This window comes from Pelophylax lessonae (assembly GCF_965119305.1).
Source record: "Pelophylax lessonae genome assembly, chromosome: 9".
Lineage (NCBI taxonomy): Eukaryota > Metazoa > Chordata > Amphibia > Anura > Ranidae > Pelophylax > Pelophylax lessonae.
In genome coordinates, this window is record NC_138776.1 from 57,286,765 (window position 1) to 57,304,044 (window position 17,280).

General features: G+C 45.0%; 1 protein-coding gene across 2 annotated transcripts in view; it reads left to right on the plus strand.

Moving 5' to 3' along the window:
• The first annotated feature begins 276 nt into the window (after window positions 1-276).
• LOC309564635 (pancreatic lipase-related protein 2-like) overlaps window positions 277-17,280 on the plus strand; it is an 86,809-nt gene continuing 69,805 nt past the window's right edge. The window contains exons 1-3 of one of the 2 annotated variants that reach the window (XM_082269296.1): window positions 277-366; window positions 3,464-3,567; window positions 11,228-11,382. In XM_082269296.1, coding sequence (XP_082125422.1) covers window positions 3,504-3,567; window positions 11,228-11,382 — 219 coding nt within the window. In that variant the 5' untranslated portion in view covers window positions 277-366; window positions 3,464-3,503. Of the gene's footprint in view, window positions 367-758; window positions 795-3,463; window positions 3,568-11,227; window positions 11,383-17,280 lie in introns of those variants that run through there. The other variant, XM_082269295.1, reaches the window with a different exon arrangement.

A 17,280-nucleotide genomic window follows, 5' to 3' on the forward strand; every position in this document is an offset into this window, starting at 1 on the left:
TGTTTTTTTTCAGGGAAGGGTTAATTCATGTTGTTTACAGATCTTTCTTCATTTAATGACTATGTAGAACTTGGCTGCCATCAGGGATTAGGGCGCTGTGAAGCTCCCTTTGACAGCTTGCTTTGAATCCGTGCAAATATAATTGTATGTCTGAGTTCTGGCGAGGTTAGAACTAAGTCCAAACCCTCTTCAGCCATGGACAGAGAGGTGCCGTCCCCTGCTGGACACTGATGGGATAATACTGTCATCTGGGGGATGTCTGTCCAACATAAACTTCTTCTAATCTTCCGCACTATTAACTGACACTGCAGAAAACCAGAAAAACAACCTGGAATTCCGGATATAATGCTGACATTTCCCCTTTCAGTTTATTTATATAATATTCCTTTTCTCCTTCTTCTGCCAGATTGTGGAGAGATCAGATTTACCCTCTATAGCTGAATCTGCCAGATCTATCTCAAAGATTCTCCCAGATCTACCTGAAAGATTTAACAGCTGGATCCACTCTGCCTGGTCCACATGTAAGACTCTGTGACTAGATCCAGTAAGACTCTGTGACTAGATCCACTCTGCCAGATCTACTTGGAAGACTTAGTGACTAAATCTAGTTTGCCAGGTCCACTTCTAAAATTCTGTGACTGGATCCACACCACCAGATCTATGACTCATTGACCAAGTCACATTTTACCAGATCTATCCTCAAATGCTCAACAGCTTGATCCATTCCATCATATCAACCCTCAAGTCCCAGTGTCTCTTACCAGATTTGGTGACCAGATCTTCCCACCATACAGGTGAGCCATTGCAGTTTCCTAAAACATATTTTAACAAATTTCACCAATTTTGTAAATTATAGTGACTATAAATAGAGGAATTAGGCTATCAAAAAGCTTTTCTTAGAGGAAGACATGTCAGCTCTACAAAGATCTCTGACACAGTGCTAATATGAATATCTGTTTAGTATTAACAGCCATATGCAGGAACATATCAGAGAATAGGTGCAGGAACTTCCCTCCTCCCCTGAGTCACCCCGTGTCTCCAGCCCCTACCCACCTCTGAGCACCATCTCTTGTCTCTACCCACTGCCCAACTCCCAGTACCATCACCTATAATACAGAACCAAGTATAATTCTGTGGTGCTAAGTAATTGGTATGGAATTTGTCAATGATAACAAGAAAGACCATACAATAGATCCCCTGCAGCCAGCAACAATAGACCCCCACCAGCAACAGTATTTTCCCCCTAGCAGCAATAGGCCCCTCCATGAACAAAATACGCCCCCCCCCATACGCCCCCCCCCCAAAAAAAAATAGACCCACCCCCCAGCAACAATAGTTTCCCACTAGAAACAATAGGCCTCTTCATGAAGAAAATACCCCCCCCAGCAACAATAGATCCCCCACCAGAAAAAATAGATCCACCTCCCCCCCAGCAAAAATAGATCCAAATCAGCAACAACAGATTCCCCAGGAGCCAGCAACAATAGACCCCCTCTTCAAAAGTAGATTCCCCCAACAACATAAGACACCCCCCTACAACATTAGATCCCCAGGCAACACTAAATCCCCCATTAACAATAGATCCTCCATTCAGCATCACTAGACCCTCAAGCACATCCTAACACCCCTTACCAACACATATGTTCAGTGCTGGAGGAGCAGGAACTGTGTACCACTGCATTCCCCTGGCCATATGTAATCATGGAGTAGAAAAGGGAAAACACAGCCACATTTGGAGCAGTGGAGGAGAGAAACTTAGACAGAACACATTGGAGTGAGTTACCAAAAAGAGTGTTGGCTGAGCTTAGTAAATGCAGTGAAGATGTGTTCACATTTCATGGGCTAAAAAACACTGAGCGGTTGGTAAGGTGGATGAGCCTGGCAGCAGCATTCATAATGGACTGAAGGGGGGATAGCCTATGTAAAGGTAATTCAATGAGGAGGGAGTTGGGGTAGTCGAGGCGAGAGATGACCAGAGAGCGAATTAGGAGCTCTGTGGTGTCATTGGTTAGTCAATAGTCGGTCAATGTTGAGAGATCAGGGGAAGGGGCACATGGGGGAGGAAAAATTATGAGCTCGGTTTAGGATAAACTAAGTATGAGGAAGTGGTGCGACATCCAGACTGATATGTCTATTACTAAATTAGTGATACATGAGCAGACTGAAGGAGTGCACTGAGGGGTAGAGAAATAAATGTGGATGTCGACGGCGAATAGATGGGAGGAGGTGTAGATCGTGAATAGAAGCAGTCCAATGATCCTACCATGAAGGTACATTTGGGCACTTCCTATTATATGGTGACAACACTTTGTCCCTTTCTCCCTAATGTGCTTCTACATCGTCACCCTGTCTGATAATAGACCACAAGTGGCTGTTTCAAAGCACATTAAGCAGACATGGGTCATCATCAGTAACCTCACCCTGAGAAGAGTCATTCAGCCATCACTGGATTGCATGTAGAGAGGAAGTGACTGCAAAAAGACTTCAGGAGATCAGCAGCACTTAGACAGAACACAAGTGAAAACAGGGTTTAGGTAAGAGGTTTTGGTACATACAATGCATATCACATTACTTTAGTTGTCGTTAAGTACTATACCCTGCCATTAGTGCAGAAAAAGCAATCTATCATCACTGAGATTAATTTTATATCCGGTGACAGAAAATACTTGTCTTGTTTGTTTGCTACTTTGATTTATGTAGGACTAACAGATAAGATGTCATGGTGTGTATTTACTGAGAATACATAATTGCTTTCATTTAATTTCATTGCCTCTTTTTTAAATAAATAATTGACATGAAAAATTTCAATATTGTATGCACAATGTTAACGCTCAAAGCTATAAACAAAATAGACAGGTGCTCTTTTTCTTCCAGGCTGTGAACACTCACCTTAGACAGGTGCTCTTTTCACTAATAAGGGTGAAATGCCTTTAATACTTGATTTTCACTGTTACAATGCAATATTTCCTGTGCATTATCTATAGTTTGACTCTGGGCAGATATAAAAGTTCCTCATTTATTCCAGTTTTGTATTTCCTAAACTTTATAAAATGTATTCAAAATACAGCTGGTAGAAGTACGTAAATCAGTCTTCATTTGAGAATCCTATAATGTCCAGTATGGAAGGGCTGAAGACTTGTGAGAAATAAAATACCCTGTGATACTCATAAATGCGGTCGGCTCTTTCTCTGTCCAATCAGCTAGCTGGGGGTGGATCAGTGACCTAGCATAATTGATAACTGCAGTGGAGAAAAGGGAGGTCACTAACTTAATGTTGCTGTCTGGCATGGCTGCCTGGATGACAGGACTGGCCAAACAGACTTACATTTTTTTTTTACATTCAACAAGCTCTCTTATATGTACTTCTACTGTGTGTTCAGCTGCTCTAACACTCTATTACAAATACCGGTATATAAAAAATTTCTATCTGGATATATAAGCGTGTTCCTTTTCTTCTTTTCAGAAATTCAGACCAGGGATAGAATTACAAATCCTTGTGCAATATGTTCCTGTCTAAAATTCTTACAATTTTGGTCATGTACTCATTATCAAGTGAGACAGTAAAAGGTGAGGACTACTTTATTATTACTAGCAATAAACCTGCTCTATGTCCTGGGTCTGTACATCTGCTGTGCCTATTATGAGGGGTTCCCACCATCCTTGCTCTGAGTTCCCAGGTCTACACACCAGCTGTGCTCATTATAAGGAGTTCCCACTATCCCCGTGTAAGCTCCCAGCTCTACACACCATCTGTTTCCAATATGAAGGGCTCTCACTATTCCTGCACTGAGTTCTCTGGTCTGAAACCTTTTGTGCCCATTATGAGGAGTTCTCACCATCTCTGCTGGATTATACTAATATGGTATAGTATATGTTACATAATTGTTACCATATATGTGTTTAATGTTATAGAGAATATTACATGCGGAGCTGGAACACATAGCGGTAAAGGGGAACACCCTGTAGGATGAGAGGGGATGGGGGCACCCATGACGCCCAGAGTGATGAGAAAAGAGCTGGGAATTCTGGTTGGTAGTATTTTGTTTCTTGAATCCCCAAGATATACATTATATGATTCCAAGGGGTGACTCCATCTATAAGAGAAACATCAACTTGGTTGCACAGACCCTTTGAGTTAAACAGCTGTCAGCTGACTTTAACTGGGCTGCAATTTATTAACCCTCCCCCCCCCCCCCCCAGCCAGTATTTATTATATAATTATTTGACTGGTCCTCTCCAGCTGAGATTGGATTCTTTTACATACACTACCTCCATCTTCACTGTGTGTAGCTGGCTGTTGCAATTCTGACATGTGGAAACTTCACATGGAAATCCAGCACAGCTGCAACAGCCAGCTACGTGCAAATGGAGGTTGTATCTGTAAAAAAATCTGATCTCAGCTGTGTGCAGTGTGGGGAGGTGGAGCTCTGCTGAGTGCCCTGCCAGCAGTGACCCCACCATTTGCCCTACTGACCCCTGTCCTATGCCCTGCTGACACAATGCTCTGCCCTACTGACCCCTGCCCTATGCCATGCTGACCAAAATGCTCTGCCCTACTGACCCCCTGTCCTATGTCCTCCTGGTTACCCAAATGCTCTCCCCTACTGACCCCTGTCCTATGCCCTGCTGACCCCCCATTCTATACCTTCCTGACCCCCTCTTATGCCCTCCTGACCCTGTTCTCTAAACCTATCCTATGCCCTGCTGATTCCATCCTATACCCTTCCCACCCTGTATTCTGACCTGTTGACACCATCCTCTTCCGTACTGACCCCTGTCCTATGCCCTGCTGACCTTATTATATGCCCTGCTGACCTCATTCTATGCCCTTCTGACCTGTGTTATATGCCCTGCTGACCCGGGGTCTGTGCCCTGCTGACCCCTGTTCGATGATCTGCTGACCCCTGTTCTATGCCCTGCTGACCCCTGTACACTTCCCTGCTAAACCCCATTCTCTGCCCTGCTGACCTCTGTCTTCCACCCTCCTGACCCCTGTTCACTGCCCTGTTGACCCCATCCTCTGCCCTGCTAACCTTGGTACATTGCCCTGCTGACCCCTATACACTGACCTGCTGACCGGCTGTACTCTGCCCTACTGACCCCTGTCCTCTGCCATGTTAACCCCTGTTGTCCACCTCGCGAAACCCTGTTTTCCACCCTACTGACCCCTGTCCTCTGCCCTGCTGACCCCTGTATACTTTCCTGCCAAACTCCCATCCTCTGCCTTGCTGGCCATTGTACTTTGCCTTACAAACTGCTAGGCCTATCCTGTGCCCTGCTGACCTCCCATCCTCTGCCCCCTTGACATCTGTTTCTTGCACCCCTATCAAACATGCTGGATCTGGCTCTAGTGTTGGGTTGAATGCCTTTTCTTACTTTGGAATGGTATTTAAAAGCTGTTGGGAAATTCTAAATTAGAGGTGCAGGCAGTGAGACTGATTTGATGAGTGAAGATGCAGGAATTGGATCTGATTTGAAGTGTGATAATGCATGAATTAGGGCTTACCTGAGGGGTGAAGGTGCAGCAATTGGGGCTGATCTGAAATGTGAAGGTGCAGGAGTTGGATCTGATCTGAGGTGTGAAGGTGCTGGAATTGGGGTGATCTGAGGTGTGAAGGTGCAGAAATTGGGGCTGATCTGAGGTGTGAAGGTGCAGGAATTGGGGCTGATCTGATGTGTGAAGGTGCAGGAATCGGGACTGATGTGATGTGTGAAGGTGCAGGAATGGGGGCTGATCTGAGGGGTGAAGGTGCAGGAAATGTGGTGATCTGAGGTGTGATTTTGCATGAATTGGGCTAAACTGAGGTGTGATGTTGCATGAATTGGAGCTAATCTGAGATGTGAAGGTGCAGGAATTGGTGCTGACCTGAGATGTGAAGGTGCATGAATTTGGGCGGATCTGAGGTGTAATGTGGCATGAATTGGTGCTGATCTGAGGTGTGAAGGTGCTGGAATTGAGGCGGATCTGAGGTGGGATGATGCATAAATTGGGGCTGTTCTGAGGTGTAATGATGCATGAATTGGGGCTGATCTGAGGTATGAAGGTGCAGGAATTGGACTGATCTGAGGTGTGAAGGTGCAGGAATTGGGGCTCTGAGGTTTAATGTTGCATGAACTGGGGCTGATCTGAGGTGTGAAGATGCAGGAAATATGGTGATCTGAGGTGTGATGTTGCATGAATTTGGTTAAACTGAGGTGTAATGTTGCATGAATTGGGGCTAATCTGAGGTGTGAAGGTGCAGGAATTGGGGCTGACCCAAGGTGTGAAGATGCATGAATTGGGGTTGATCTGAGGTGTGAAGGTGCTGGAAGTGAGGAAGGTCTGAGGTGTGATGTTGCATGAATTGAGGGTGATCTGAGGTGTGTTGTTACATGAATTGGGGCTGATCTGAGGTGTGAAGGTGCTGGAATTGGGGCTGATCTGAGGTGTGAAGGTGCGGGAATTGGACTGATTTGAGGTAAGAAGGTGCTGGAATCGAGGTTGATCTGAAATGTGATGTTGAATTAATTGGGGCTGATCTGAGGTGTGAAGGTACTGGAACTGGGACTGATCTAAGGTGTGAAGGTGCAGATATCGGGGTGATCTGAGGTGTAAAAGTTTGGGACGGAAGAAAACAGTCATTGTACGAAACCTTTTGCCTATCCCAGAAGACCAAGCGGACACTTTGGTAGTGGAGGAGCGAGGAGAACCTCTTGAAGGGTCTTCAATGGTCCTTCCTGGTGTCGGCCCCTATTACCACGGATGCCAGTGCTTCGGGATGGGGAGCCTACTGGGGAACAAAAGTGACCCAGGGGTCCTGGTCCAGGGCAGAGTCTCTAAGATCGACCAATTAGAGGGAATTGCAGGTGATTTGGGAAGACCTGAAGGCATTCACCAAAGATCTGAGTGGTCACCATGTGCAAGTCCTCTCGGACAGCATAGTGGCAGTGCCATATGTCAACAGACAAGGAGGGGCACGGTACTCTTCCTTAATTCAGCTGGCAGGTGCCATTTTCGTCTGGGCAGAAGCAAATCTGAGCTCGATCTCCGCAGTCCACCTCAGGGATGATAATTGTCTGGCAGACTTCTTAAGTCGCCATCAGGTGTACGAATCAGAGTGGTCTCTGAACAGGGGCGCCTTCCAGCTAGTGACTCAGAAGTGGGGCCTCCCAGACATGGATTTGTTCACCAGCAAGTGGATCAACAAGGTTCCAATGTACTTCTCGTTGGAAAAGGACGGGGGGGAGGGCAAAGGTATAGACGCCCTGGCTCAGAAATGGATATTTCACCTGTGCTTCTCCTTTCCCCCATTCAAACTTATTCCCCTAGTCCTAAAAAAGTTTGATCCTGGTGGTCCCGTATTGGCCAAAAAGGCCTTGGTTTTCAGCTCTGGGATCAGTGCCTCCCCATATGTTGCCCGAGAGGGGGGATCTGCTGGCTCAGGGGCTTTGTCCAATTACCAAAAGTTCAGAGTCTGAAATTGTCAGCTTGGTATCTGAGGAAAGTCTCTTGAAATTGAAAGGGCTTTCAGACAGAGTTTTGCTCACAATCCTATCTAGAAAGAAGAAAGTAACCCAAGCAATTTATTTAAAATGTTGGAATGTTAGAAAGTTTTTTGTTCCTGGGTGGACACCAGAAAACGTGCGACAGGGTTCTCAGCCATCTTAGAGTTTTTGCAGGAAGGAGTGGACAAAGGGCTGGCCATTAGTACATTAAAAGTCCAGATAGCGGCCTTGTCGCTATTTCTCGAGCAATCCCTGGCACTGGAACCCTTAGTGTGCAGGTTCTTTAAGGGATTTGCCAGAATTAGACCAGTTCTGTTTAAAATTCTACCTAAATGGGATTTGGCAATCGTTTTACAAGTTTGGATGAAGCTTTCGCAGGGGAAGTCCTGTCCTTGAAGTGGGTTATTCTCAAGACGGTCTTCTTGGTTGCGATTTCTACAGCCAGACGCATTAGCGAACTTCAGGCGCTTTCAATTAAGAAACCATTTCTGCAGATTTTTGAGGACAGACTGATAATGCATACAGATCCAGGATTCTTGCCTCAAGTGGCCTCTAGGTTCCACAGGGCCCAAGAGATTGTTTTACCTTCCTTCTGTGCATCTCTAACTAATCCTAAAGAAACAGAATTCCACCTTTTGGATGGAAATGGTTGTGTCTTGCGCTATTTAGAATTCTCCAAAGGCGTTAGAAAATCAAATGCTCTGTTTATTCTACATTCTGATAAAACATTGGGGCATCAAGCCTCAAAGAACAACATTGCTTGGTGGATCAAACAGGCAATTGTGGAGGCCTAAAAAATCCTAAAAAAGGAATGCCCTTTTTCCCTGTTGGCTCACTCCACGCGGGCATTATTTGCTTCTTGGGCGGAGTGAGCTGGGGCGACACCAGAACAAATTTGCCAAGCAGCAACATGGTCTAGTTACTCTACCTTAATTAAACATTACAGACTGGACCTTCTCTCAGCGCAAGATCAAGCGCTTGGGAGAAAGGTCCTCCATGTGGTAGTCCCCCCTAATCTGGTAAGTTCTCGTTGATCCTCTCCTATGCTGTCCTGGACAGACGACTGGAAAAAACCCAAAGTTAGACTTAGTTTCTAGGAGTCGTCCAGGACAGCAGGGTTTCCCTCCATATATGCAGTTGTATCCTTGGACGAGTATTTTTTTTCTTGTTTTAGAAACCGTTTCCGGGGGAGTTCTCGGGTAAGAAGACTGGGGAAGAGAGATGGTGACCGCCCTTTATTCACCTGATTGTTTGTGTTTCCTGTCTCCGGAGGTAGAGCCTGTCTCTCCTATGCTGTCCTGGACGAGTCCTAGAAACTGAGTTACTGGTAAGTCTAACTCTGGTTTTTTCCCAAATTTTAGGTCTCATTCACATGACATACCAATCTGTACACCGGTATGATTGACAATCTTAATCTGTGTGGGAAGCAGAGATGCATCACTCGCAGTGTGTCAGGTTGGGGGAGCAGTGTGTCAGAGGGGGAGAGAGCAGTGTGTTGGGGGGAGCAGTGTGTCGGGGGGGGGAGCAGTGTGTCAGAGGGGAAGGAGAAGTGTGTCAGAGGGAGGGGGAACAGTGTGTCAGGGTGGGGGAGCAGTTTTTCAGGGTGGGGGAGCACTGTGTCAGAGGTGGGGAGCGGTGTGTCGGGTGGTGGGGGAAGTGTGTAAGAGGGGGGGAGCAGTGTTTCAGGGTGGGGGAGCAGTGTGACAGAGGTAGGCAAGAAAATCTGACAGGGATTACCCTCTTTTACACTATTCAAAATGAAAAAAAAAAAATTGCCTATAGTTCCACTTTCCGATGTTTTTTAGACGCCTGTGATGCCCGTTTACAGGTGCACCCATTGAAGTCTATGGGGCAAAAATGCCAGCATATACTGCAAAAAAGAATCATGTACTTTTTTTTAGCGTTGGGTGTAGAGTGTAGGATAAATGAGCGTACAAGTGTGAACAGGGATAATTAGAAAGAATGGAGTTCTGAATGTTGAACGTAGTCAGGCAAACAAGCCAAAAACAATTAAAGTTGAATGGAGCCTTATACAAGAGTTGGTAAAGCAGACTTATAACTAGAAAAAAAATGTATATTTAATCCAAAATTTAAATAGACCGAATGAATTCTTTCCTTTTCCCTCTCCTTCTAAAATAACAAATGTTTTACTTTGTTTTTTAATGTTCTTATTTTTTATTTTTGGATTGTCATGTTTTGTAGTGTGATTAAAAATAAAAAAAATTCTTTGCCACAGTTCGAATTAGAAATGTTATTTTGGGGTCATGAAAACCAGGCTAATTAGTGGGTCAAAACGACCACGTATATCGAAAGTATCACTTTAGAACTCACCAAAGAAAGGAAATGTCATTCCTTTAATATACGTATATATATATATATATATATATATATATATATATATATATATATAGAAAAGTAGGTAATTCTGAAAAATAACACAAAAAAAAAGTCTTGTTTATCTCTCCGCTTGCCAATTGCTACATGTCGTGTCAACTGTCCTGGGGGCATAAAGCATTGTGTCCACAGCATAAATAAATCCCCATCCATTGCCTATTGCAGCTTAAGGGGGCGGTTGGTGGGTGGCAAAACGCTGCTCAACTGTGCATTTTTGCACAAGTCTAAACAAGGCCTTAACTATTCCTCATGCACTTTGCATGATTTTGCAAACCTAGTTGTTATCTTCTAAAAGGAGCAGTGACATAATCGCTGTGCTGTACATCGCCTGTAAAGGGAGCAGAGCTGTGGGAGGGGCCCAGCAGGCTCTATCCCCTACAAGCTACCTTCAGAAAACTACAGGAGGGGGTGGAGACAAGATCAGTAATCCTGCACAGAGAGAGCAGGAGTGAGCAGTCTTTATTACAGGAAAAATCTGATTACTGCACAGATCTGGAAGAAATACACAAAGAACACCAAGATTCAAATAATAATACACATGATCAATAATCACTTTTCTTGAGTTCAGCTTTAATCAGCCCCTAAGGCTCCATTCACACCTGGGCGTTTTTGAGTGTTTTCCAGCTCCAAAAACGCTAAAAAAAAACGTTCCAAAACGCCCAACAAGTAAAACCCCATTCATTTAAATGGCCCCTGTTCACATCTGAGCGTTTTGCAAAACGCCTGTAGCTGAAAAAAGTAAATGAGCTTCTTTTTCGGCTGATTACCAGCGTTTTTGATAGATGTCAACTCCTTCCTCCAAAAACGCCTGAAAAAAACGCCTGAAAATCGCGGTAAAAAAGCGTTAAAACGCTACGCTCAAGTGTGAATGCAGCCTTAAGGTTATCAGTGTGACAATCCTCTGTGTCTTCTTTCCCTGTGAGTTTCTTCCTCTCTAACACAATGGCATCACTCTTCTTCCACATAGACTCAGCATCCAGTCCAGCCAGTTTGTAGAATCCGGGAGAGTTGGCGATGGGTGATAGGAGAGTATGCTGATTGTGCTTCACAGGTGTCACATGGGGGAAGGGGGGGCAGGCACCTTGTCTTGGCAGTTAGTATTTCTTAGATTGGCACAATACTGCCTCCTAGCTATAATTACATCACACTGTACCATTACACTTGTTATAATGAGAGATGAGTGCATTTGTAGTTTTTACCATAAAGGACTACAATAAAGAGATCAGCTTTGGATAAGATTTAATTCCTTCTCCTGTGTATAAGTGTTAGTGACATGTGATAACCCCATAACATACATTAGATGGGTATGTCATCTATATAGAGCTGAGTGTCACCTGTGTCCTTCCAGGTGCAGAAAACTGCTATGACAATCTTGGTTGTTTCTACGATGACAAACCATGGTCCGGTACTCCACAGAGGAAGATCATACCTCTACCCTGGAGCCCCCAAAAGATTAATACCCGATTTTTCCTCCACACCAGGGATAATCCCCAACAGTACCAGGTGAGTCACAGTCTAAATTCCCACTGATTATCAATATAGTGTCCTCATCACACTCACACACTATTATCAATATAAATTTATATTGCTCTGCCACATTCCACAGAGCTGTGCAAAGAACACTGAGACAATTACATCAATCTCTCCAGAAGAGCTTACACTGTATTATCTCCACCACAATAACCTATTATTATCATACATTTTTATAGCTCTGACATATTCCACAGTGCTGTACAGAAATCACTGATGTGAATGGGTCATTGTATATTTATATAGCTCTGGTTTATTCTGCAATGTTCTTTCAAAAATAAATCATTTTGTTTGCTTTTTATCGTTGCTTGTATTTTTTATATTTATAAATTGGTATTTTGTATAATTTTTTTTTTTCAAATATTTTATTTAAGCAAAGACAGATAGACAGGCATTTACAGAGATATCAAGGAACAAAAATAGGCAAACAGCAATGAACAATTTGGAGAGATACATGCACATAATGATTTTGTAACAAGTATCACAAAATGTCTCCACTATCTACTCGTAATAATGATTACTCGTTCTATTTTAGATTTACACTATTATGGAGACAGTAGTAATAATGAGTCGTATCCAACCTCCGGTGGCCCACTCCATCTGTCCTCTTTAAATTTTCAGAAGTAAAGGAAGTATAGAAGGAATATGTAGTTAGAAAAAAGTAAAGTTAGATAAGCAGAGGTGGGAGAGTTGGAGAATAGACAAGTAGAGAGGAAAAAAAACGAGGGGGGGGGGGGAGAAAAAAAGGGGAAGGGAGATATGGATGTGTGAAAACATACCGTGGTACAATGGTTGGATTAGTAAAGTCACTCTGCACTAAACAAGTCTTGCAGCCTCCAGTCTCAGATGTGGGCATTACGCACTAGTAGTACATACTGACTGTCTGCCTGCCTAACACTCTTTCCATCCCAGCCTACTTCCAACTGTTCTGCATCCTGATACATTTTTAGCAGGAGAACACATCGTGGTCAGTTCACCAGCTATGCTGGGAACTCAGTGTGCTCTCCTCCAATAATCAGAGTTGTCCTGACATCCCCCACCCCGCTCAGCCATTTGCTGAGAAGTTCAGTGTACTGCTGCTTCTTCTAGTTCTTTTGCAGCTGAGAACAGAGGGAAAGGAAAGAAAGGTATTTATACTGTTTTTCTTATATCTATACATAATGTTTTGCCTTTCATTTCTATTTAAAAAGCTAAATGGGTTGTTTTACAAGGTGATCCTTTTTCAATCACTTTACTTTCAATAATTTTTATTGAAATATACATAATAGACATACAAGAGAATAAAACATAATGAACAATGTTAAGGAACATGAGATAATGGATACATGAGGAGTCAGGATGTCACAAAATCATGAAAGGCATTGTATACGGTGGAGAAACATTTGACCTGTCGCGGTAGCATAGGACATGAATTATGCATAACGTGGACTAACTGTTACCAGAACTGTCAGCAGGAAAAGCAAAACAGGGTTATAACAAACAAACAACGACACAGTAAACTAAGTGTCTATAAGAATGTCAGCAGGAGGGAATAAAATATCTGCTGTTAGACCAAATTGACCAGTCTCTGTGGATCTTAGGGCCTGTGAGGGTCGAAAAGGCATAGGCCCGCTCTAGGGAGAATTGGAGGTTAACTTGTTTCAATGCTTCCAAATGTGATGGAGCAATAGGTTGCTTCCAGCATCTCGCTATGATAGTTCTGGCTGCGATCAAGATATGTGCTACAACTATACGCATGTGGGCTGGAAACGTGTCTAGGCCCAGGAAGAGGAGTGCTAGGGCAGGATCCGGTTTACAAAGTATACCAGTAGTGTCTGAGATAATTTCGAATATCCTTCCCCAGAAGCTGGTCAATCCTCTACAATGCCAAAAGACATGAGCAATCGTGCCCACCTGGTCGCAGTTGCGCCAACAGAGAGGGCTTTGGGTATCGTAAATTTTAGATAGACGATATGGTGTTAAGTACCAACGGGTAAGGAGTTTCTGTGCCTGCTCCCAGTGGGATACACACTTGGATGCTTTAAAAGTAGCTTGAATCGCTACTTGCCATTGTGTGTTCGAGAACTCTCGTTTGAGTTCTCTTTCCCAAGTGACCATGTGCGGCGATTTCCTGAATATAGCCTTATGTTGGATGGTGTTATAGAACATGGAAATGCCTTTCTGGGGGCAATTGGGGTATGTGAGGAATTGCCATAATTGAGATGAGAGGGAAACGTCCGGTGGGGGATGCTTCCGCAGGAAGCTTGATAAGCTGTTGTAGATAAAAATAGTTTGCGGGGGTAACGAAGATTCGTGCACGAGCCTCGCAAACGATTTGAGATTACCGTCATGGTAGAGTTCTGTGACAGAGGTAATACCCGCCGAGGTTAATTTAGACAGATTAACGCAAGGGAGGAGGACGCCAAGGACCGCAAGCGGGATTGGTACCCTAACGGACGGTTGGGGGCCAGGGAGGTGTTGAAGCAACACTCTCCAAGACATTAATGATGCCTGCATGGGTAGAGGGAAAGTATGTAGGGGGAGTTGTTTCCATTTGTCTGCCAGCAATAAAGTGCCTAGAGACTCTACCTTGGCGAGTGCTGCCTCTATAGGAACCCATGGGAGAGTCGAGGTTTTGGAGAACCAATGTCGTAGTGGTGCAAGATGGGCTGCATAGTAGTAGTCTAAAAGGTCGGGCAGGCCTAGCCCCCCGACAGATCTGTGGCGGATGATGTGAGCATAAGAGCATCTCGCTCTTTTCTTTTGCCAGACGTAGGAGCGTAAGAGGGAAACAAGAGGTTTAATGAGTTTGAGGGGGATGGGAACTGGGAGGGTGCGAAAGAGATACAGTATTTTGGGCAAACAGACCATCTTGAAGGCAGCAATTCTGCCAGTCCATGATAGTTCCACGTTTTTAAGTTTGACAATATCCTCAGAGATAGTAGAAACCAGCGGCGTTATGTTAGAGGCAGCTAGGTTAACGGACGGGAATGTAAGGTTTATGCCCAGGTAACACAAAGGCGACGTGGACCATGTGTATGGGAGAGTAGATTGTAGATGGGAACGTGCAGTGGCGTGGACACCCATACCCATTATAACTGATTTACCGTAATTAACCTTGTAGTATGATAATTTGCTAAAGGTTTGCAATATTTCGTGGGCTGCAGGAAGGGAAATTACCGGATTGGTGAGACTAAGAATCACATCATCAGCAAATAGTGTGACGACATGATTCGAGCGATTAATTTTAAAACCAGAAATCAAGGGGCTCTGTCTGAATGTAGCTGCTAATGGCTCTATGAGGAGGTTGAATATAAGGGGTGACAATGGACAACCTTGTCTAGTGCCATTGGTAATAGAAAAGGGTTTGGAGAGGACTCCAGCCGATAAAACCCTGGCCGATGGGGAAGTGTAAAGGGTGAGCATAGCCGATAAGATGGGACCCGAGAAGCCAAACCTCCGCAGGACCAGCTTCATATAGCCCCAATGAACGCGGTCGAACGCCTTCTCTGCATCTATAGAAAGGAGCAGAGAAGGCATCCCAGTGCGCTCCGCATGATGAATCAGATTGACTACTCTCCTGGTGGCATCCGGAGCCTGCCGACCCTTCACGAATCCCATCTGATCGGTACCAACTAGTGTAGGAAGGATCGCTGCAACTCTATTGGCTATGAGCTTGGCAAAGATTTTGATATCAGTATTTAGTAGTAAGATAGGCCTGAAATTGGCGGGAGTGGAAGGTGGCTTGCCGGGTTTGGGAAGGGTCGTGATATTAGCCTGAAGCATTTCAGGAGGGAGAACGCCAGTCTCGACTGCTTCAGAAAAGAGGGGAAGCAAATGTGGGATTAAAGTGTCTTGCATGGATTGGTAGTATTCATTCGTCAGGCCATCAGGGCCTGGGGATTTGTGTAGGGGAAGTTTTAGCCAGTTCCTGGGTCAAGAAGGGTCGATTCAACTGAGCAAGGGATTCTGCAGAGAGGGAGGGCAGGGCGAGGCGGTCTAGGAATGAGTTAATGTCCATGTCAGTAGGCTGGGGGGTATCTTTGTCTGCATTAAGATTATAAAGTGAGCTGTAATAATCAGCGAAGGCATCCGCAATTTTGTGCGGATGTTTCAGGTTTTCACCGGTGTGGGGGTGGGTGATGGAGTCAATCTTCGTTTTAACACGTCTGGCTTTCAATCGAGAGGCCAGGAATTTACCCGCTTTATTGTGGGATGAGTAGTAGTGTAATCGCAGACGCGCCAGTAGTTTGTCGTGTCGGTCAACGAGTAGCCGCCGAAGGTCTGAGCGCAAGGACGTGAGCTTGGAGGCATGGGCAGGAGAAGGAGCTGTCTTATTAATGGTGTCCAGGGAATGGATCTCTTCGGTAAGAGCTTGTAGTTTTAAATTGTACTTCTTTTTCAACCTAGAACCTAACTGAATGAGGAGTCCCCTAACGAATGCTTTGTGGGTGTTCCATATGGTGGTGGGGGTGACTTCAGGGGTATCGTTATTGAGAAAGAATTTGCGTAGTTGGGACTGTAGGTATTGAAAGGAGTCGGGGTCCGATAAGATGGAGTTGTTACAACGCCAAATAAACGTAGATGGGTCTGAGGGGCTCGCGGAGATTGTCATGTGTATGGCCGCGTGGTCGGACCAAGTGATAGGGGACAAGCGTGTGTCGATAACCAGAGGCAAAGTGGCAGAGTCTACCAAAAACATGTCAATTCTCGTGTAGCTGTTATGGCAAGGGGAGAAATAGGTATAGTCCCTTTCCTCTGCGTGTTGGTATCGCCACACGTCGTGAAGTCCCTCAGCATGCACCAGGGCAGCCAGGGTGGGTAATTTTGATTTCCCTCTGGAGGAGGAGTCCATGACGTGGTCCGACACCAAGTTAAAATCGCCGCACATGATCAGCTTACCCAATGTTAATTTGGCTACCCTAGAAAACAGTTTGCGTAAAAACCTAAGTTGGTGAGTATTAGGCGCATAGACATTTACTATTGTATAGGGACAGCCATCCAGGGTACAATTGACAATAATGTAGCGCCCCTCTGTGTCCTGCACCACCCTAGAATAGGTGAAGGGCACAGAGGCACGGAACGCCAGCAACACACCCCTTTTCTTCTCGTTCGAGGAGGCTAAAAAGACTTCAGGGAACTCCGGGTGCGAGCATTTGGGGGTAGAACCCAACTTAAAGTGAGTGTCCTGGACCGCTATGACGTCTGCCTTTGATGACAACGCCTCCTGCCACATAGAGTGGCGTTTCGCAGGGTGGTTGAGACCCTTGGTGTTCAAGGAGAGAAAATGGAGCGGTGTCATGGTGTCAATACAGGAAAATCAGAGGTGCCAAAAACAGTGAGGCCGGACAGTCTCACGGGACCCGTAGGGGCCGTAAAAGGGTGGAAGGAAGGCGAGGCCCAAAACGTGGTGTGGGAAGGAGCAGTGATGCTAGAAAAGACCTGGGTGTAAGAAGGTCACAGTAGAGCGGTCATGCAGGGCTGAGGATGCAACAGCAGATTGTAGTGTAGGTCGTGTCCAGTAGCATGGTCGAGCCGTAGGAGGTGCTCATAAGGATGAGCCTCTAGTGAGTCCAAAACTGGATCCAAGTTCCATAGCTACAAAAAGGATCAGAGACAAAAACAAAAGGGACATACCTGACAAAAAACAATAAACAAAAAACAAAGCACAAAAACAAAGAGAAAAAGGGTAAAAAAACTTGGTCCGTTAAGACCAGGTGCGCAAACTAAATTGCAAAAGTAGCGGGGGTCATGGACACGGTGGTGGGTGTCCATCATAGGCATCAGGGCCGGGTGTACCTAATGAAGGCAAGGTTGAAGGTGGTCATTTGTTACGGTGGGATGATCTGGACGGTCGGGTTACAACATTCCAGTCCGGTTGAACTTGTTGAG